The sequence below is a fragment of the Danio rerio genome, chromosome 3 (genome assembly GCF_052040795.2).
Source record: "Danio rerio strain M-AB ecotype USA chromosome 3, GRCz13ab, whole genome shotgun sequence".
Lineage (NCBI taxonomy): Eukaryota > Metazoa > Chordata > Actinopteri > Cypriniformes > Danionidae > Danio > Danio rerio.
In genome coordinates, this window is record NC_141023.1 from 57,450,596 (window position 1) to 57,473,282 (window position 22,687).

General features: G+C 43.5%; 1 protein-coding gene across 3 annotated transcripts in view; it reads left to right on the forward strand.

Moving 5' to 3' along the window:
* The window catches only part of olfm2a (olfactomedin 2a), a 246,246-nt gene that overhangs the window by 165,933 nt on the left and 57,626 nt on the right, over positions 1-22,687 (forward strand). Inside the window, exon 1 of one of the 3 annotated variants that reach the window (XM_087242236.1) lies at positions 6,226-6,607. Coding sequence (XP_087098362.1) covers positions 6,464-6,607 — 144 coding nt within the window. The 5' untranslated portion in view covers positions 6,226-6,463. 3 annotated transcript variants of the gene reach the window in all.

Here is a 22,687-nt window from a genome sequence, read left to right on the forward strand (position 1 = left end):
AGAAAAATGCTTACAAGACATTGAGTATGGTTTTGGACACTCGGAGCAGACACATTTATTATGGTACAGGATCTTGAATAGAAATCAGCGTCCTTGGAGAGGACCTGCTCTGAGGCCGTTTGAAAAAAGTTTAGATCTTTACTGCCACCTGCAGGCGGCCGGAAGAGATGCACTCCGCAGCTCAAGTTAATTCCAATTGCGTGAACTGATTAAAAATGCCCTTTAAACCAGAAGCCCTCAAGGCAAGCACTACAATCAGATGGATGTAAAAATGGATGATTTAAATGGATGTTTAGCATTGAGTGCTCGATAAACATGGCAGCCTAGGTTTGAATAGTGTGTGTATGTCTGTGTTGTGGTGTTAATGTGTTCTTAAGATGCATGTGTTTATATGAACATTGCGTTAGTGAGAATATGAGTAAGATCATTAATGAGAATGTGTGTGCGCAGTAGACAGAAATAGCAGACTGAAAGACCTGCGGGCATGAAGGGAAGAAACTAAACAGCAGCCGTGACCGCAGCACAAAACACACAACATTCAGAGCTTGACAACTGTTACTGACGTGACACTGGAATTGTGCTGTATTCGGATCGAAAAATGTCTATTGTAAAAACCAAGTGGTCAATGTTTGAATGCCCTCGCTGGCATAACCCTAACATTTCATAAAGTATACGGTTGATAAAAGGTTTACAAGAGCTGGACAATAGTGGACACATTAATTCAATTTATTTGTGTTCGATGAAAAACAGTGTGTTTGTCATTAACCTAGATGTGCTTACGTTATTTAAAGAAAGGGCTTGTTCACTCTGTGCTTTTGTTGTAGCCTAACCTTCAGATATTTTCGTTGTAATCTTTCTTTAATGGGTGTTTTATCATTTTGATTACTGTTTTCCACAAACTAAAGTGTTGAGTGCCGCAGTTATTTTGCATAAAAGACTGGTTTTACTACTTTCTATAAATCAGGGTTGGCCTATTTAAAAGCAACAAGAAAACATTGCTTTATATTAAATAAATATTAAATTACCAAATAGATCAGCCACTTTTGACGTTCATAAACAACCATAAAGTCCTCGTGCTGCAGGAATTAGGAGGTTTGCTGAAGGGGCAGCTGTGGTGCAGTGAGGAGTTTGCGTCTTTAATAAACTACAACAGTCTGCGTTCGTTGAACGTTAGGATTGATTTATAAATCCACATAAAACAGTCCCTTAAAAGTCATGTCTCGCTTTCAGTTTCAGGCTCACACACAAGCGTACTGCCCCAAAGCCCAAGTGAACCACGCTCAGCTGTATATCAACTGAGCCCAATTCAGCGTACTCACACTTCTTAAACGATCCGGGAAACGGGCCTTGGCACAGTTCGGAAAGCATAGTTTGAGTAGGCCCTAAATAACCCTAGACCCTGAACCCTAACACAAAATGACCCTAATCCTAACACTAAATAACACAACACTTAACCCTAAATCCTAACCCTAAATAACCCTAGACAGTAAACCCTAAACACTCATACAAAATAACCCTAAATAACCATAGACACTAAACCTAATTTAACCCTAACCCTAATGCTAACACACATTAACCCTAAACTCTAAATCTTAAAACCTAACCCTTAAGCCTTACACTAAAAAAAAAAAAAAAAAACATTATTTACATTTTTAAAAATCATATTCATTAACAATATTTAATTAAAACAATTCATTTCAGTTTTTTTGTAGCTCAGCAATAAAACAAACAAGCAAAAACTTCATGTCAAATTTGAGATGGTGATCTCACTCACCTCAATCCTTCTCACTCTCTTCTCAGATGGGATGGTGGGCCAAATCAAAGGTTACAATGGGCCAACTTTGGCCCGCCGGCCCTACTCTGGGCATCTCTGCTATAAATTCTAGATTGTCAAATATTGGTTAATATTTAAAATAAAATTTATATGAGACTTTTTATCACAAAAGTTGGTTTATTTGTCTATATTTGGTTCTATCTTGGGTAACAATAGCTCAGTGTTTTCTCTCCTTTTTGAATGTAGATGGTGTGAACACAGCTCAAATTCATTTAAAATCTGAATGATATATTATTTGATTATTAACAGCACAGTGGCTCAGTGGTTAGCACTGTCACCTCACTGCAAGAAGGTCGCTGTTTTGAGCCCCGGCTGGGTCAGTTGGCATTTTTTTGTGGTGTTTGCATGTTCTCCGCGTGTTAGCATGGGTTTCCTCAGGGTGCTCCGGTTTCCCTCACAGTCCAAAGACATGCTCTATAGATGAAGTGTGTGTTTGAATCGTGTGTATAGGTGTTTCCCAGTACTGGGTAGCGGCTGGAAGGGCATCCACTGAGTAAAACATATGCTGGAATAGTTGGCGGTTCATTCCACTGTGGTGACCCCTGAAATAGAGAATGAATGAATGAATTAATAAATATATATCAAATTATAATTATTATTAATATTATTATTGTTATAGTTATTATTATTATTATTATTATTATTTTATTTTTTTAAGAAATCAAATGTTGACAATTGTTCTCTAATTTTTAAAGCTATACTTGCATACTTGCATTATGATATAGCAGATATTTGACATTCGTAATTACATCTTTGAGGTATTATTACTTCAATTTCCATCCAATATTTTAATTCTGTCAGATATGTCAAAAACATTTTAATTAATTCATTTATTTATTTATTTATTTTTGCCAGTTTAGTGCTTTTTCTTACTCACATTTTAGTCATAACTATAACATTCTTAAAGGCCCTGCTGAATAAAAGCTTAAACCAGCCTACCAGTAGGCTGGTTGGCCTGTTTTAGCTGGTCGATCAGCCTAGTTTTAGAGGGATTTTGGCCAATCAAGGCTAGTTTCCAGCCATTTCCAGCCTTTGCTGGTCATGCTGGGAGATGACCAGCTAAAACCAGCTATGTCAAGCTTAAACCAGGCTGGTCAAGCTGATTTTAGCTGGTTTTAGCTGATCCTTTTCCAGCCTGAACAGCTAAGACTAGGCTGGTAATGGCTGAAGACCAGCTGGGAATGGCTAAAACCCTTCTCAACCAGGATATTTTTTTCAATTCGCCAAACAAAGAAAATTTTGCTGATAATTTGATATTACTTGCAGTTAATTTAGGCCATTTTCCAGCACATGCCAATTATTTCTGTTACTACAGTATTTATCATCAAGAGCCACAAGTATTCATTTTATTTGATTAACCAATTAACATTGCTTCAGCTACATATCTTTCACCCGTCACCTTAGAATTAATTGGTTTTATCTGACATTTTTGTCAAAATTGAGTTATTGACATATTCTTACTAAATGACAACTTATTTGCATATTGGGATGTTTTTTTATATAAGTTGTTTACATTTTAAGACTTTTTATTTAAAAAAAAAACAAATGTTACACGCATACGATCTGCTATGGAATGCAAAAACATTAAAGATCGTTATCTCAAAATCATTCAGAACGCAGATAGAAACTTAGGTGACGATATGTTCTGCTGTAGACAAAAAAAAAAAGTGATTTATATCTTGCATGTCCTGATGATTAGTAAATTAAGAGCAGATAAAAAGAGTCTATATGGCTCAAACTAATTAGAGATCACCTAGAAATTAGCGATTTATTTATTTTGCGATTCAACATTAAATTACATTAAATTAAATTATATTTAATTACATAAATTAAATTACACAATAAAACTGAAATTGTGTGGTGGATGTCGTCACGGTAACTTTTATTTCCTGGTTTTGTTCCAGAAATTATTTATTTACAAATACGCACTGATCTATATTTAGAATATATTTAGCAATCCAAACGGGACTGAAAACAATATTCTGCTGCTGTGTTAATATTCTCACTACATTCTCATTTAGGCACAGCCACTCTGGTTGGCCACCTGTTCATTCACATGAGTGAAGAGGTCTTACTTGAAGTGGTCAACAGTTGAACAACAGCATCCTCTAGTGGACATCAGTACAACGCAAGCTCATTTAAATGCATAACATCAAACAGCCTCATAAAATGTGTTCAATACTGAGAAGGACAATTTTGTGTTTGCTTTAATGATTAGAAGAATGAGAAGGTTGTTTGTCCTGTTTCCAAAATCAGTTCTCACTCTCATACGTTTTATTAGGCTATCAAACTGTGGCAATGGAGAATACAGCAAGTGTTAAGCACATCTGACAGTATTTGGACACTCAATTTATTCCCATATCTAAATGTCCTCAGTTGAGCTGTCAGCATGTCTGACTTGTGTTTTCACAAGGCTAAAGTAGCTCTGCTGAAAACCTTCAGTTTGTGAGATTAGCGTACTCAGGTGGGTGAAAATGATTCGTCCTACTTTAAGAAGCCTACACATTGAAACATTGTTTGGGGGTCATTTGAATCTAAGTGTTGAATGCCTTCTCTATAAATGAGTGTATGCTTGTGAAAGCTGTGGGTGAGGTGTTGTTTGTGTATGTGTGTGTGTCATGACAGTCACAGATCAATTTTACAGATTTTTAGATTTCTGCATTTGGCAGATGCATTTATCTGCTGCTACCTCAATGCTCTATATTTTATCAGTATGTGTTTTGTGTGGGAATCAAACTCATGACCTTGGAATTGCTAGCACCAACGCCCTGTTACATGACTACTCTTATATGGTTAGTAATATGGGCATGACATGAAATGTCTGTGTATTAAACCTGTCATGGATTGTAGTAAAAACATAACATTTAGATTTCTGTCTTTCCTGAAACTGAATGGATTTTTAGGCATTGCTCATATTGTGCCTTTTTTAATGGGGGGCCTTTGGAAATCCCTGTCCCCATTCATTGTCACTGCTTTGTTATTGAAAATCCATTTTAGTTTGGTTTATTTAACTGAGAAACCAGGTCATGCTGTTCACTACAACCTCTGGACTCCTATCGATGTTTCACAAACAAAGTAAACAGATTGCTCTGGAAGCCAACCAGCCAGGAGTCTGTTACTTGTTCTTACTGTACAATCCACAGAGGGCGTAAGAGACACGGATATGCTGTTTTACACCTGTTCAGTCAAACCTTAAATCTGCGGGGTGTAATTACTGTGCCAATCTAAACCGCAAAGCTGTTTTCAGTAAGGTTCGCCAAATACTCCCATCTGCCAGATAGTCCCACTCTAAACTCACAGCCCAGGGGTGCTCAAAAGAACATTGAAATAGTACTCGCAGTGCCTTTAAAACAAAATTATGGCAATACTGCAGTGTTAACACATGATGGCAGTGTTGAGCCTGTTTGACTTAGGAATGCATCAGGTGAGTTGAGACCACACAGTGTCTCGGGCAGCTGTCACTTTTCATTGATCGTTCTCACACTGCTGCAATCTTAAGTCACTCTCAACATGTCTGAGAAACAACACCTCAGGTACATAACTAGCGAAGATAAAACAGCTACCTACCAACATTTAGGAATTCTAAAAGAACATTGTTTGTTTGTTTGTAAGGAGACTGAGGCAGTGACATGCTTGAACTACTTCTGGCTTGAATGAGTTAGTTCTCAAACAGTCCATCGCTCAAGGTTAAACAGCCTTCACGTGGCTCGTCTGTTTAATTATGTGACTTATATGGCTTCAAGCCCTGGGCTGGGATGATGGAAAAAGAGAGAGCGAGAGAGTGAGAGTGGCCTGCACGGCTGGGCTGCTGATGGACTGCAGTCAGCTTCAGTTAATGCCGAGCACCAGCGCCGTGCCCGTCCGCATCCAGATTTGCCATTACTCTTTGATTAAGGGAGTGTCAGATGCACATGTGATTGATGAGCTGTCTGGGGAAAGCCGCCAACTGGAACACTTCATCCTCTTCCTCATTAAACACTCCAGGAGTGCAGCTCCTCTTCTTCGCGCACACGCAAAAAACAATATGAGAGAGATCCTAATTTAGTTGGAGCTGGGAAGCTGCATCTGTGCGGTTTTGAGGGAAGAGGAATCCTTCAAACGGCGATGCCTTCAAACAGCTGATTGTTGCACAAAGATCTGGGGGTGTGCATCTCCCCTGCCTCTCTGATTTTTTGTCCGTGCAAAAGAGGGGGATCAAGAGTCGCAGAGGAGCCAGAGGAGAGGATGAAGACAGAGGGATGGATGTGAAACAAGGCTGGAGAGAGGCAGGGGAGGGGAGGGAGAGAGAGACAGAGAGAGATGCAGCCAATGCGCAGCGCAGCATCTTGAAAGAGCGAGAGGAGAGAGAGAGAAGAAGGGAGGGAGAGGGAGCGGAGGAGTGCAAATCAGGCACTGGCAGTCGCTCTCCGGCTGAAGAATAACGTGTGTCGTGCCTTGCTGTGATGCCGTCGGATCCGAGCAGCTGGTACGCGTGAGCTGCTTTTTGGGCTCGTGTGGTCACCCCGTTTCTTTGCTGGAGGAAGAGGGAGGAGGGCGCATCAGGTTTGTGTCCGTTCTCGCCTGCATCTGGACCCCGGTGCCAGGGAGCGTGGGGGGCATTAGGGCCAGGCGGCCAGTCGGGGGGACGACATGAGCGTTCCGCTCCTGAAGATTGGCGCGGTGCTCAGCACCATGGCCATGGTCACCAACTGGATGTCCCAGACCTTGCCCTCTCTAGTGGGGCTTAACGGAACCACCATCTCCCGTGCAGGCACCTCGGAAAGGATTGTCAGTGTGCGTAACCCTCCACTTTTCCTACTCCTTCTTGTCTGTTTATCTCTTGCTGTGTCTGTTTGCTCATCCGAATAAGCCAATAAGTCAGGACCTTGGTGTTAAAGAGCAGTTACTCTCCTCTGTGGTTACAATCCTCAGAGATTTGCCAGACAGGCTTTTAGAGGGATTTCAGGGTGAGAGGCAGGTAAATTGAATGCGTGTCTGGCTTTGGGGAGTTGGTTACAGAGGAATTGACGGCTGCTGTGGGTGAATGATTCTCAGTAGGAGATGATAGACGAGGTAGTTATACCTGGGGAGATTCATGACTCCTGTGAGGATATCCTCACTTGGCAGGGGGAGAAGAGTTAAGTGCCTCATGACTGATGTTCGGGTGCAATTGAGATAGGAAGAAACCCTTGTCTCTCTCCATCTGATGGCAGAGTGGCAGGAGTTTAGACTTTTTGTGCAAACTCTTTTATTCCGAAGTGGCATGTTTACTTGTTTTCACCACTCTCGGATGCTTTCTTTCTAATCAAATCCGCTGTACTTTTTGTAAGAACTCTGCACTTTTTCTTCCCATAACTGAATTAAGTGCCTTGTGGGAGAGAGGCTGGGCCTTTGGCACCATTCAAAGTACAACACAAAAAGAGAAGGCTCTAAAGCTAAGCACCTTGTTTTATCCTGAAAGGTCGTTAAGTGAGAACTCGCTGAAATTGAAATCCTCAACAATTCTGCCAGCATGTGAGTAATTATCCTGCATGCGTGAGTGTCTATGCGTGAGTGTTCTCCAAATGTTAGGTATTGAAAAATGAGACCAGGTGTGAGTAGGTGGAAGAGGGTGGATGGAGAGTGAGATGTGATCCTTGTAATGTTTTCTGGATCATTAATGTTGAGAGACTGCCTGGGGTGTCTGCTGTGTAGTATCTGAGCATCTGCCCCTTAATAAAAGCTCCACTGGCTATAGCTTATGGGCAGGGACGACACTCCATCTGGATGATAGAGGAGACGCTGTAGGGGTCGTATGGGTCGGTCAGGATGCCTATGCTGATTTCCATCTGTCTAGAAGAAGAGTCTGTAGAAACTGTCTATCACAGCTTTGTCTAACACGTTCACGCTCGCTTTGGAAGACTGTTACTACTCACCACAAGCTAAAAGCTGTGAGGACGGTTGCTGTTTTCCTGCGGAGCTGTATACCGTGTGAAACTGTATTTAAATTTCGTATTCAACACCCACACTGCTTTTTATTAAGTCTGAGTATTCATTCAGTCTTGTTCTTATGTGTCCAGTGGTCATACCACAAGTCCAAAACAAACCTAACCACTATGTAAAGGAATAGTTTGTCTAAAAAAATGCATACTGTCATGATTTAATCACCCTTTACTTGTTTTAAACCTCTATGAGTTTCTTTCTTCAGTTGAACACAATATTTTAATAAAAGTTGGTAATCTGTAATCATCAAATATTGCACATTCATATTTATGTAACATTTCATAGATTCACAAACCAAATAGGGTTCTACGATCAGCAGGAGATCCCCAGATCTAAGTATAAACAATAGGGTGATCGGTTATTCGTCAGGTCCAAAACTGTGGAAAACCTTTACTTTGGAACTTTGCATCATCACAAATGTGGCACTGTTTAAAGCGAAACTTAAAACCTATTTATTTAGATTTGCTTTTGATATCAGGGTAATATAAAATACTGTTTTATTGACACTTGTGTTCTTACCATCTTATGTGTTTTAATTTCTAATTTTGTTTTTATTACTATTAAGCCCTTTGGCCTTAACAGCCCTTTGGACTGACTGACTGACTGACTGACTGACTGACTGATTGATTGATTGATTGATTGATTGATTGATTGATTGATTGATTGATTGATTGGTTAACTGACTGACTGACTGACTGACTGACTGATTGATTCCTTTAGTATTTGTTTTGCCCTTATACTATGGAAGTAAATGGTTATAGATTTTCAGCTAAAAATATTTTCTCTTGTGTTCAACAGAAGAAAGAAACTCATAAACGTTTTGAACCACATGATGGAGAGTAAACAGTGGGTACATTTACATTGTGTTCCTATAAGGTTCTGTCTTAAAGAAATAGTTCACCCAAAAATCAACATTACTCACACTTCGGTGCTTGCGAACAGTTTCTCTTTTATGAAAATGATATTCTGAAATACGTTTGAAAGCCATTGAAATAAATAGGAAAAGCATATATTATGGAAGTCAGTGGTTAGCGGTTTCCAACATTTTTCCCAATATTTAAAGTTTATTTATAAACTAATTTCAAGAGGATCACGTGCTTATGACTGCTCTCAGCCAGTCCCACATTATTTAATTCAGGATTCACCAATCAGACGATTCCTAAACCACTATAAGTACCCAAAGTTCCATATGACAGCCATCTTCGTTTTGAAGAATCCACCCATACTCCTCCTTCTTTCCTAGATGGGTGGCACGGTGGCCCAGTGGTTAGCACTTTGTTCTTAATTGTGTTTCAATGTATTCCAAAACGGTGAAGCAGTGATGCAGTAGGTAGTGCTGTCGCCTCACAGCAAGAAGGTTGCTGGGTCGCGAGTTCGATCCTCGGCTCAGCTGGCATTTCTATGTGAAGTTTGCATGTTCTCCCTGCGTTTAAGTGGGTTTCCTGCAGGTGCTCTGGTTTCCCCCACAGTCCAAAGACATGCGGTACAGATGAATTGTGTGTGAATGTCTATGTGTATGTTTCCCAGAGATGGGTTGTGGTTGGAAGGGCATCCGCTGTGTAAAAAAACTTGCTGGATAAGTTGGCGGTTCTTTCTGCTGTGGCGACCCCGGATTAATAAAGGGACTAAGACGACATGAAAATGAATGAATGAATGAATGAATGTACTCCAAAAATCTCCAGTCCAGTTCTGTCAAACTAATATGCTAAATTTATCTTGGAAATGTTTTCTTTATAAGTAAACTTAAGTCAATAAAGTTCCTAAAATTTCGATTGATACTCTCTTATATTAAAATTAAATGCTAATTCTCAATTCTAAGATGAGTTTGAATCAAAGAACTGAACTGGTATTTAATTAAAAAAAAAAAAAAACATCCCAATTGAGACATGAAGCAAATCTAAAGCTCAGATTAAATGCAAGCAGAAATGTTAGAACTATACAGTATTAAATGTGGTAACACTTTATTTTGGTGGTTCATTTGAGTATTGGTAGACTGTCTGCTTAATATCTGTTGATTCTGCTCTTTTAACACATGTAACTGACTACAAGAAACTTTGCAAGTACATGTGAACTTACACTAACCCTTACCCCAACCTAATAGTAATCTAGTGAGAATTAGTTGTCATGTAGATGCAATGTAACTTCAATTCATCAAGCGAACCATCAAAATAAAGTGTGAGCTCAAATACCGTTAGAAACTGTTGGAGAATGATCCAAAAGTGCTCAAGACATCTATTTATTAAGCTAAAGTGGGACCCGTTGAAGTTTCACTATCGGTAGTCATCATTACCCAAAACACATTAGCATCTGTGAACTCCCACGTATCTCATTTCAGGCAATCACTTTAAAACATTGGCTCACTTCACCTCAAGGAAAAACCAAGGGGAAATTAGCATACGTAAAAACAATCTTCCCCAATCTTCCCCACAGCGAAGGCCTTGGTTTTTAGATTTGATGCATTAGACAGATGTTACTCTCATGCTGGAGTCTAATTTATTCTCTGTGATAAGTGTGAATCCTTCCAAAGCGATCTGGCTTTGTGAAGACTCAAACTCTAATCTCCAAAGCAGCTTGCTCTCAGTCAGAAAGAGAGATGCATCCCTCTGTTCTTGAGATGAGGTGATGATGGTGTGAAATGAGCTACAGAATGGAGGTGTGGTCCGTGAAGCACAGTGACTGATGGACCCATCGCAGGCCGCAGGGATGTGCTTTCTTCTCTTCAAAGCAACTTGTTTTCCAAGCTGCAGAAAAATTATCTAGGACCTGCATGACGGTCCAGTCTGCAGTCTCATCCCTGCTACACATGTTAAGTGTGCCGTATCCCATCAGCTCTGAGCAGGAATCACAGTGCGCTTCACTTGCTCTTTTTGCCATTCTCAGCTCAGCTGATAATTCAAGCGAACTCGCATGCAAAAATCATCCCAACACTTAAAAGTGAAGTATGCCATTTCTTCATGATGTATCATAGCAAGTAGGATTTTTCATTTCTTTTTCAAACACCCTTCCCAGCAGAAACCTTGATGTCAAAATGACATCATAAAGTACTTATCCAAATATGCCAAAGACTGCAAATGGATTTGTCGTCAACATACTACCTTAATATCAAAATTAATTCAAATTGAAACATCAAATTGATTACAGAACAATTTGAGATGACAATGTTTGTCAATTTGACATCAAGGTAGTGTTCAGGCATTGTAGGGATACAAAATCCAGTGTTAATTAGGAATTGAAGTTTCCAATAAAACATTTTGTGTGATTATTTTGGAACTTAAAATGGCATCAATATGTGGATGTTAAGTAGACATCAAAAGTTTTGACATCAAAATGATTAGCATTTTTGAGATGTTTTTGGCGCCATGCTTGAAGACACCCATATTTTTTGTGAATAAATAAAATAGAAGAAAAATATAGGCAAAGTTGAAGGAAGTGGTCCCTATTTATTTGAAATGTAATTTTAGAACAGAAAATCTACCCAACCAAATTTCTAGGAAAACATTTGGATGTCTACAGTTTCATTCTACCTTCAGGCTTTGTTTCTTATTAGTGTTTCGATGTATTTATTTATTTATTTATAAAAAAAAAAATGGATCAGAGGTGCGCTTCCCAAGCAACGACATAACTTGTGGCTGAACTATCATGGTACAATGCATAGTTTGGGAAAAGAATGATGTAGTGACGAGTGTTTCCCAAATCGGTAGTTGCTCTGTCGCAGATCTTTTGTTTGAACCACTTTAGTTATAACATAAAACGTCCACAGTGACGCTCTTAACAGGGTGGAGTATCAACTTCTTTAGAGAATATATATATATATATATATATATATATATATATATATTTATATATATATATATATATATATATATATATATATATATATATATATATATATATATATATATATATATATTTTTTTTTTTTTTTTTAAGGAGTGTTTTGTTTTTTATGACAACTTTTACAATTTTGATACATTCAAACAACTGCAGAAATGTTTTTTAGGCCCAATACAGTACATAAAATGTCAGTCTTAATAAATAGCCTATGCTACTATAAATTAAAACCAATAGCATACGCTATTCTTTGTTTTCACAAGCTTTGGAGACGTAACATATATTCTTTTCACCATGGGTCACCTATCGCTTTTGTCATGAGCCATGGCTGCGTTTAAAACGGCATAAATGATTTCAAAGTGCAATTGTTAATATGAATATCGCTCAAACGGAACTCTAGAAAACACTTTGAAAGCAAATTGCAGATAAAAGAGATGACTTTAAAGTTTTTTTTTTTTTTTTTTAAATCATTCTGAGTTTAAATGTTGGAATGTTCTAAGCGAATGGAGCATAGGGGGGATAACTGAGAATAGAACAAAGCCAGGAACGTTCGAGGTTACAGAAGTAACCCTTCGTTCCCCGAGGAGGGGAACGGAAGTGCCATGAATGGGAGGATTCGGATCAGAAGCCGCTTATCTGGAGAGTATTGAACGGGCCAATGAATGAAATTAATTGGCAGCGTAAGCTTGCGCAGGTGTGCGACATCTGCAATTATCTCAGCATATAAGCACACCTGAGCCAGCAGACGCCATCCTTTTAAGCTGAAGAGACTTTCAAACAGCTAAGGGACAGTCATTATGGCGACGGAATATGGCACTTCCGTTCCCCTCCTCGGGGAACGAAGGGTTACTTCTGTAACCTCGAACGTTCCCCTTCGGTTGGGGAACTTCAGTGCCATGAATGGGAGAATATGGAAAGCGCCATAATGACTGCACCTTACCAACACCCCCGATGAGGAGATAGTCAAGCAAGCGTGACGCACCCACATCATGGGGGGCGCGGTCCTCCAACGTGTCCCTGGCCCTAATTTATCCTACTTCAACAGAAGTTTTACGGATTTAGATATATTTTTTGGGAAGTCGTGAGCATCTAGATAATTCTAGGAAATACGACAGTACGTTGGGAAGCGTGCAATCCCGATAGGGAGGACGCTGCGGAGGCCATCCGTTACCCAAGGGGGGGATAGATGGCAGAATTTACCTATGGACTAGCCCTAAAAAGGGGGAGTACGCATAGCAAAGAGTGGTTAGCGGAGAGGGAAGACACGGGTCCGCCCAGGGGGGGGACTTAACCGTGGCGGAATAAGCATATGGGATCGCCTAGTGGGGATCACGCATAGCAGGCACCTATACCCAAAACGCGGGCTGACCAGCGGGCAGACCTACAACGTAGTGGGCCAGCAAGTGACTCCTCCGCTGAGTCAGTGCTGGGGGCCACGGAGGAATCTGCAGGGCTCACCTGACGGGGAACTTTACTGACAGATAAAAAAGGCGCACGTACCTCCGTGTTAGGGAGAATGGCGCAGCAAGCGTGTTTCAACACCCTACCGAGTTGTCTCCTCAATCACCAAAGGGTTACCTAATACCCTTGAGGAAACCGGCTCCACTCGCAGATTGTAAAACCTTGCAAATGTGTTGGGTGTCGCCCAGCCCGCAGCTCTACAGATGTCTGTTAGAGAGGCGCCGCGTGCACGCGCCCAAGAGGATGCAACGCTCCGAGTGGAGTGTGCACGTACTCCCGGGGGACACGGCTGACCTCGACTCGAATAAGCGAGTGAAATGGCATCCACAATCCAGTGGGATAATCTTTGTTTCGATACGGCACTTCCCTGCTGCCGACCGCCATAACAGACAAAGAGCTGCTCAGATGATCTAAAATTCTGAGTACGGTCCACATAAATGCGCAGAGCGCGAACTGGACAAAGTAAAGAAAGGGCTGGGTCTGCCTCCTCCGGGGGCAGCGCTTGCAGGTTCACTACCTGATCTCTAAAGGGGGTGGTAGGAACCTTGGGCACATAACCGGGGCGGGGTCTCAGGATAACGTGAGAGTAATCCGGCCCGAATTCCAGGCACGAGTCACTGACCGAAAATGCCTCCAGGTCCCCGACCCTCTTGATGGAGGCCAACGCAACCAGCAGAGCTGTCTTCAGGGACAGAAATCTTAGAGATACTGATTCGAGTGGCTCAAAGGGATCGGATCGCAGACTCGTGAGAACGAGGGCGAGATCCCAAGAGGGCATGAGAGGGGGGCGAGATGGATTAATTCGCCTAGCACCCCTAAGGAACTGGATGACCAGGTTATGCTTTCCCACGGTGCCGCCAGCTACCGCGCTATGATAAGCGGAGATGGCGGCCACGTAAACCTTGAGAGTGGAGGGCGACAGCCTGCTGTCCAACTTCTCTTGAAGGAAAGAGAGCACAACACTAATCTGGCAATTTCGGGGGTCTTCTCTGCGAGAGACGCACCATTCAGTGAATAGACTCCACTTCAGGGCGTAGGCGCGCCTCGTGGAGGGGGCTCTAGCCTGAGTGATGGTATTAACCACCGCAGTCGGTAGGTTACCTAAGTCTTCCTCGCGTCTAGGGACCACACGTGGAGGTTCCAAAGATCGGGGCGAGGGTGCCAGATGGTGCCCTGTCCCTGAGAGAGTAGGTCCTCTCTCAAAGGGATCCGCCAGGGGAGGGCCGTCGCGAGGAGTGAGAGCTCTGATATCCAGGTCCGGTTGGGCCAAAGGGGCGCAACTAGCAGAACCTGTTCTTCGTCCTCCCTGACCTTGCACAGAAACTGCGCGAGCAGGCTCACTGGGGGAAACGCATACTTGCACATGCCCCGAGGCCAGCTGTGGGCCAGTGCATCCGTGCCGAGAGAGCCCTCGGTCAGGGAAAAAAACAACTGGCAGTGAGCGTTCTCGGGGGAAGCAAACAGATCGATCTGGGCCTCCCCGAATCGCGCCCATATCAGCTGAACAGACTCGGGGTGGAGTCTCCATTCTCCAGGGCGTAACAGCTGTCGTGAGAGCGCATCGGCTGCACGATTGAGCGTGCCTGGGACGTGAATGGCGCGCAGCGATTTCAGCCGCGGGTGACTCCAGAGGAGCAGACGGCGGGCGAGCTGAGACATGCGGCGAGAGCGCATACCCCCCATGCGGTTGATATACGCCGCCGCCGCCGTACTGTCCGTCCTGACCAGCACGTGTTGCCGCTCCAGCACCGGTAAAAAGCGGTGGAGAGCGAGGAACACTGCCAACAGCTCTAGGCGATTGATATGCCAATGCAGCTGGGCACCCTTCCAGAGGCCCGCAGCCGCATGCCCGCGACACACGGCCCCCCAACCCGTGTTGGAAGCGTCTGTTGAAACAACAACATGGCTGGACGCCTGTCCTAGAGGCACACCGGCCTGTAGGAACGAGGGGTCGTTCCAAGGGCTGAGGGCGCGGCGACACAGCGCAGTAACCGAGACCCGGTGTGTGCCCGCGTGCCATGCGCGTCTGGGGACCCGATCGTGAAGCCAGTGCTGAAGTGGTCTCATATGGAGCAACCCGAGCGGCGTGACGGCGGCTGCGGATGCCATATGCCCCAGGAGCCTCTGAAAGAACTTCAGCGGGACCACTAGTTTGCTGTCGAGCTCCCTCAGACAGTTCAGCAACAGGCGAGCGCGTTCCTCGGAGAGGTGCGCTACCATGGTGATCGAGTCCAGCTCCATCCCGAGAAAAGAAATCCTCTGCACGGGGGCGAGTTTGCTCTTTTCTCGGTTGACCTGAAGCCCCAGTAGGCGGAGATGCCGAAGCACCTCGTCCCTGTGCATAATCAATTGCTCCCGCGAGTGGGCTAAAATCAGCCAGTCGTCGAGATAACTGAGTATGCGAATGCCCGCGAGCCGAAGGGGCGCTAGGGCACCCTCCGCGAGTTTGGTGAAGACCCGCGGAGACAGAGAGAGCCCGAAGGGGAGGACCTTGTACTGCCACGCTCGACCCTCGAACGCAAACCGCAGAAATTGGCGGTGGCATGGAAGAATGGAGACATGGAAATACGCGTCCTTCAGGTCTATGGCTGCAAACCAATCCCGAGGACGAACGCATTGGAGAATGCGCCTCTGCGTGAGCATTCTGAACGGCAGCTTGTGCAGACAGCGGTTCAAAACGCGCAGATCTAGGATTGGCCGTGACCCACCGCTCTTTTTGGGTACGATGAAGTATGGGCTGTAAAACCCACTCTCCATCTCGGCTGGAGGAACCGGCTCGATTGCACCCTTCGCCAGGAGGGCAGCAATCTCCTCTCGCAAGACAGGGGCGGACAGGGGGTTGACCCTGGAGAAATACACGCCCGTAAACTTGGGGGGCCGTTTCGCGAACTGAATCGCGTAACCGAGTCTGATTGTGCGTATGAGCCACCGCGAGGGGCTGGCCCGCGCTAACCAGGCAGGCAGAGCCCTCGCTAATGGAGTCATCGCTACAATCGCTGACGTACCAGCGGTGGGGCAGCGCGGAGTGGGTGTGCTGATCCGGGAAGCACGAGGGTCCCGCGGAAAAGCTGGAGGAGAGCGATTCGCTCTGGCTCCGCACCCTGACTCCGGAGAGGGGGCTGGAGGGCTGAGGGAAGGGAGACCGCCCCCCCAGCGCTCGTGAGCCACTGGCGAAGCACGTAGAGTCTGCGAGCCGGAAGGCAGCGCGTCCCGGACTGGCAGAACTTGTGCAGTCACATCCGGGGAAGGGAAAAAGTGCTCTTTTACTGATGTTTTGGTGGCACTGAAAAGTACCGTTGTTATCGGGGCCCCGCCCTCCAGCGGGGAAAGAGCAAGTTTCCTCTTCTCCGGATGGCCTGTCTCAGGGACGCTTCGCGGTCCGTTTACCGGACTTAACGGCGCCCTGGGCAGGAGGGGCTGCCTGCTTTTGAGGTGAACGCCGCGCCCGCTTGGCCGGAGGCGCAGGCGGGGGCGGGGCAGCACTCGTTGGCGGGCGCCCTCGGCGAGGAACAGCGGAGGTGGATGGCTCGGCGGGCGGAGCGGGCTTACGGCCACGCCGATAGATGACATTGCCCATCGCATCCGACTGCTCTTTCACTGCCTTGAATTCCTGGGTGAATTCACCGACGGTGTCGCCGAACAGGCCAGCCTGGGATATGGGCGAGTCAAGAAAGCGAACTTTGTCAACGTCGCGCATATCGGCCAGGTTTAGCCAGAGGTGGCGTTCCTGAACCACAAGTGTGGACATCGTCCTCCCCAGCGCACACGCGGCGGACTTAGTAGTCCGAAGAGCATAGTCGGTCGCGGTGCGCAGCTCATGTAATAAGCTTGGGTTGGACCCGCCCTCGTGCAGCTCGGCCAGCGCCTGCGCTTGGTAGCGCTGGTAGGTGGCCATCGCGTGCAAAGCAGAAGCAGCCTGGCCCGCAGCCTTATAAGCTCTGGCTCCGAGGGAGGCAGACAACCTACAGGCTTTGGACGGGAGGCGGGGCAAACCCCGCCACGTAGAGGCGCCGCGCGGACAAAGATTGACCGCGATAGCGCGCTCCACTGACGGGATCGCCTCATACCCCCTGGCAGCTCCGCCGTCAAGGGCGGTGAGGGCGGAGGCACTCGCAGCACGGGCAGAGAAAGGTGCCCTCCAGGACTGCGTGAGCCTACTGTGCACTTCCGGGAAGAAGGGGACGAGAGGCTTCGAAGGCTTCGCCTTCTGGTCCTCTACGTAGCACCCATCTAGTCGGTCCGGCCGCGGAGCTGGGGGATAAACCATCTCCAACCCCACGGCCGAAGCAGCCCGGGAAAGCACGGCTAACATGTCCGCTTCAGGATCCGATTTGACAGCGCTCACCTGCCCGGAGGGGGCGAGCGGGTCCGGATCTTCGTCGGACAGTGAAAGCCCACCCTCCGATGCCGCGGAGGACATCTGATCTCCGGTGTCAGCGAGTGTGAGAGCTACCATCTGGTTAGACGGATCACTCTCACCACCCGAAGCTTGGATGGAGCGCCGTGAGGAGCGAGAGGTCCGCGAGCCCGTGGGCGGCGGATTAGCTCCCGCTGAAACCCTCAGATCTGCCCGAGCGCCCGCTGCTTTTTTAGAACAGGAGGCAACTGGGGTGGCTCGCTCTCTTGCGAAAGTTAGCCGCGATCTTAGCTGTGCAACGGTCATGGCATCGCAATGACGACATGAACCGCCCGCGAGCACCGCATTAACATGCTGGACCCCCAAACATGCAATGCAGTGATCGTGTCCATCATCCGGAGACAGGAAACCCCCGCATCCAGAAACGCACAGTCGGAGCGCCATCCTGAAAAGGTCGTGCTGCACGACTGTGTTGCTCTTTTAGGAAAGTTGCAACTATACGCACCGCTCTGGAGGACCGGACCCAAAGAACCGCAGGCAAGGGAGTAACCCAGCTCGACCGTCTGCCACCGCGAAGACCCACTCTGGACCGGGAGACACACTCGTTCGCTCTGAAGTGCTGATCAGCAAGAGGAACCCTCATCGACTCACTCAGAAAGGATCTGAAGCGAAAAGGATGGCGTCTGCTGGCTCAGGTGTGCTTATATGCTGAGATAATTGCAGATGTCGCACACCTGCGCAAGCTTACGCTGCCAATTAATTTCATTCATTGGCCCGTTCAATACTCTCCAGATAAGCGGCTTCTGATCCGAATCCTCCCATTCATGGCACTGAAGTTCCCCAACCGAAGGGGAACTATGCTTCTAACTATAGCTCTAGAGGTGTAATTGCAAGCATACAAATTTGCAATAGAGTTTGCAAATGTTCGTTAGAATTATAGATTTGGCATATGCCAAGCTATGTTTTTAATGACAGAACTTGTGACCTTTAGTTGGCTAAGTTTTTGAAAACGCACCCCAGTCTAGTTCTGTAGAGCTAATATGCTAAAGTTATCTTGTCAATGTTTGCTTTATAAGTAAACATAAGTCCTAAAAGTTGTAATTCTCAATCACAAGTGTTAATTAACATACGTTTGAATCAAAGAGCTGAAATGTCAAATTCATTTGCATTTTTGACGCGTTTTTGAGGCCATGCTTGATGTCGGTTATCATATTTTTTGCACAGTCCCACATCTATCTCATTATTCTGACATCCAAAATCAAGCCACTGGTTAGACTTAGAGCTGAAATGCTAAACAGAAGATTTATTTTCTTAGAGCATATGGTTATAAATACCTTTTTAGCAATACATTCAAAATGAACAGGCCTACACACTGCTACGAGTCACATTTTACTGAATGCCTATTGACCTTTTCCCTCTCACCAAGAAAACATACAAACACAAAAACTGTCAGATGTGAGCAAACTGCATAGAGATATCTTTGTACCTTAGGGCATATTACAGAACATTTCTTATCTTAGGTCTTTACAAAAATATGATATGTTAAATGAAGTTTTTTGTCAAAATAACATAAATTTGATAACTGGATAAATAGTACATTATATTACCTGTAATTGGGTAATTTTAAATTGTGTCATCAAGTTCGACAATCCCCTATTGAGTGTGTTAGCAAGCAACCATCAATGCACAAACTGCTATTGAGTTAGCCTAAACAAAATCAATAAACAAAATGAGCGAGCTTTTAGAAAAAGCAAATGTGACATTTTTGCAATATAAGCTATTTCGCTTTAAAAATCCCTTTTTTGCAAAAAAAATAAATAAATAAATTAAAAAAAAATAGTCACTTGCACTCTAGTTGGTAATGCTCCATGACACTTTGTACAGTAGGTCTCTGTAATGCTGGTTGTAGCTGCTGTGCAAACTGTAATATCATGTTGTGCGGCAGTCTGTAATTACTGGTGTTTTGACATGGGAATGTAACATCTTCAGAGTCCTCCAAGCCTCTTTCTACCATTGAACATCTTTGTTCTTTATTTCAAACATAAACATCATATTTTTTTCATTAGCTTTTGAAGTTAGGAGAGCTGTCAGGTTACCGTAAAAAGACAGTTTGTAGACATTTTGTAAAATGAGCCTGTTTCTGTAACTTATATAGTTAGAATTAGATAACACACTTAAGAAATGCAGTTCTGTAATAGCTTTTGTCCTAAATGTTGTCTTAACTGAAATTACCATGGCACCAAACAAATAGGATATGATTTAAAGGTCCCATTAATTGCTTTTGAAATGCACATTTTCATTCAATCTTTGATATAATCTCAACTGAAACATGCAACACAGGCTCATTCTAAAAACTTAGCTCCATATACATTTCTGGAGCTCATGAACTATGTATCCAGAAGTACGTATGGTTGCACTTCGTCTTTAAAATGAACATTACGGGTATAGCGCTGTTCCTTTTTACCTGCTGGCTGCTTACCTTCATGTGAATGGACATTGGAATAGCCGGTGCCTCTGGTGGATTTATGTGAAAACAGCAGGCATGAATGGCACAAAGAGCAAACACAGCGGCCTCAAGTAGATTCACGAATATAAAAACTGCAAAAAACATATGTAGCCCCTGGGACGTATTTGGCTCTTTCCAGGAATGCATATATCGGTATGTTTTCAGAATGAGCCTGGTTTGGAAACATGAAGAGATGGAGAGACAAAGTGTAGCTCCTGCTCTTTTTAAACAGCCAATAGCATCTTGCTTTTTCATCAATCTGCCAGTCAGAGTGGTTGAGCTTAAATGCATCAAATGTGAGCATCTTGAAGGGGGCGTGGCATGTCAGACAATAGAGAGCATTTGATTGGTCATGATTTTGAGAAACTAAAATATGAGATCAAGTGAAAAAAAAAAAAAAAACGTTGATCCAGTAAGGCGGGAGTGACCAACTACGAGCCTTACATGTTGTTTACATCAGATTTATATCTTCTAAATGCAGATTTTGCCACTGTTTTGGAGCCCCCTGGCTTACAGATATCCTACAAGCTAACAATACTGATACTAACATCTAAACAACATTATTTTAATTCCATGGTGCCTTTTAATGAAATAATCTTTCTGTAATGTGCTCCTAATCTGCAATTGCAATCCAGCAATCCATCATGACAACAGACGAAAACTGTTATGAATGTTTCATTGTAGAGTATATTTGAGACTAGACTGTAGACTAAATAGATTTGACTAACACTGTTAGAATGAATGTATTTGCTTTGCATGACACATTGACATTAAAGTGCAGCAGTGTTCTCAATTTCGGTGTTTGGACCACCCTGTCCGGCACATTTTGTATGTCTTCCTTCATAACACACCTGATTCAGATCATTAGCTTGTTAGCAGGGAGATCCATGAACTGATCATTGTACCATTTAAAAGAGAGATACAAAATGTGCAGGGCTGGGTGGCCAGAGGACCAGAACTGTGAACCACTGCAGTATTTGGGCTTCATCTTAAACATTATAGGCCCTAACATACACCCGGCACAATAAGGCTTAAGACATGTTTGGTGTGATTTTTATCGCTATTTTCAGACCAGTGCAACTCTAATTTTCATGTTTTGCACCACCTTGTTTAAATAGCAAATCCATTTATTATTATTATTTGTATTATTTATTATGTGCATATTTATATTTCTTTTAATAAAAACAAGTTTAGATTTGTCCACCTGTAGGGTTTTGAAAACGTATGTATCATCATATGGGGCATAAGAATAGGACGTGTGTTTGCATATAACTTGACCACACTTTGTTATTAATAGTCATTTATTAATTTGCTGGAAATTAGAACTGAATTTAGAAATAGTTTTGAAACAAGTCTTTGCGCTTAACAAACAAAATTAAATATGTAGGCTGATGGCTGTCTTCAGTGGAGTGCATACAACACTGTGTTCTTTCTCCACGAAAGTAAAGGAGTAAAGAGTAAAAGTAAAGTAAAGAGAAAGAGGCCGGATGGAGGAGGGTCGTTCTTTATTCTCTCGCTGCAGATGGTCTTTTTAACAGTTTTCTTGCTAGCAAAGCGTTACATTTTTCAACTTACAAAATCCGCCATGTAAATAGCACCATGGTGCAACACAGCTGACTCTTAAAGGGAATGGGAGATGAGACTCTGATTGGTTTAATGCACGTTATGTTTAAAACACACAGATAACTCACTAAGAGAATAAGCACAACCCTGTTAGACCATGCGCCAGTGCGCAGAAAGTGTATTTTTCCATTCTTAGAATAGGAAAAGTAGATTTGGACATGCCCTTAATGCTGTTGCGCCATGCAAAAATAGCCCTATAATTAGTTTCAAAGAACTAATAGAGCAAAGATTACCTCATTGTCAGCTCAACATCGTTTTACCGGACATATAAAATTCAGTCTAAAGACTATTGGATATTATAGACAAGAACTCAGGATTTCATTTATAAAAATGTGTTAAAATCTACTCATTACTTTGCTGTATAGCTCATTTTAATCTACTAAAAATGCTAAGAGCACGATGAGCAAAAATTACTTGCAATTTCTGGTAACACTTTAATTTAAGTACGATTTCACAACATTTACTTTCTACCTTAATACCTGTCTGTTATTAAGATATGAACTGCTTATTAGCACTTATAAATTATGATCTTTTTTTACATCTCTAGTCCTACTCAGTGCCTAAACTCACCTATTACCTTACTAACTATTAACATAAAGTTAATTAGTAGTTTATTGAGCTAAACTCTTAGTTAATAGTTAATTAATAGCATAAATTGTACATTACATCAAGGTGTGACCCAATTTCTTTATATTTGACAGTTAAATTACACCTTCATGGACTAAAACGTGCTCTAAAATATCCTTTTATTCCTACCTGTACCTGTCTAAAAGTAATTTCTGATAGTGACAATACATAAAGTATCAGGAAGATAAATATTATGCAGGTTTTTTCACACGTCAATTTCCAGAACTAAACAGGAGCGTGTATACAGGAATGTCTGGCTAAAAGAAATGTTTCTTGTTGCATGTGCGTGTGTAGGTGGAAGTGGCAAATCCCGCTGGTTCAGGGGTGAGTCTGACACACACTGTCTCCTCGATTATGAGCAATAAATGAGAGGCGAGTGAGAAGCCGTAGGACAATTTGCAGCAAACGTGTAATGAACACAAACACTTAACGAAGCCACATGCCCATGTGACCGCTGCTTGTTGTTTTCACGGGACCTAAAAAAACAA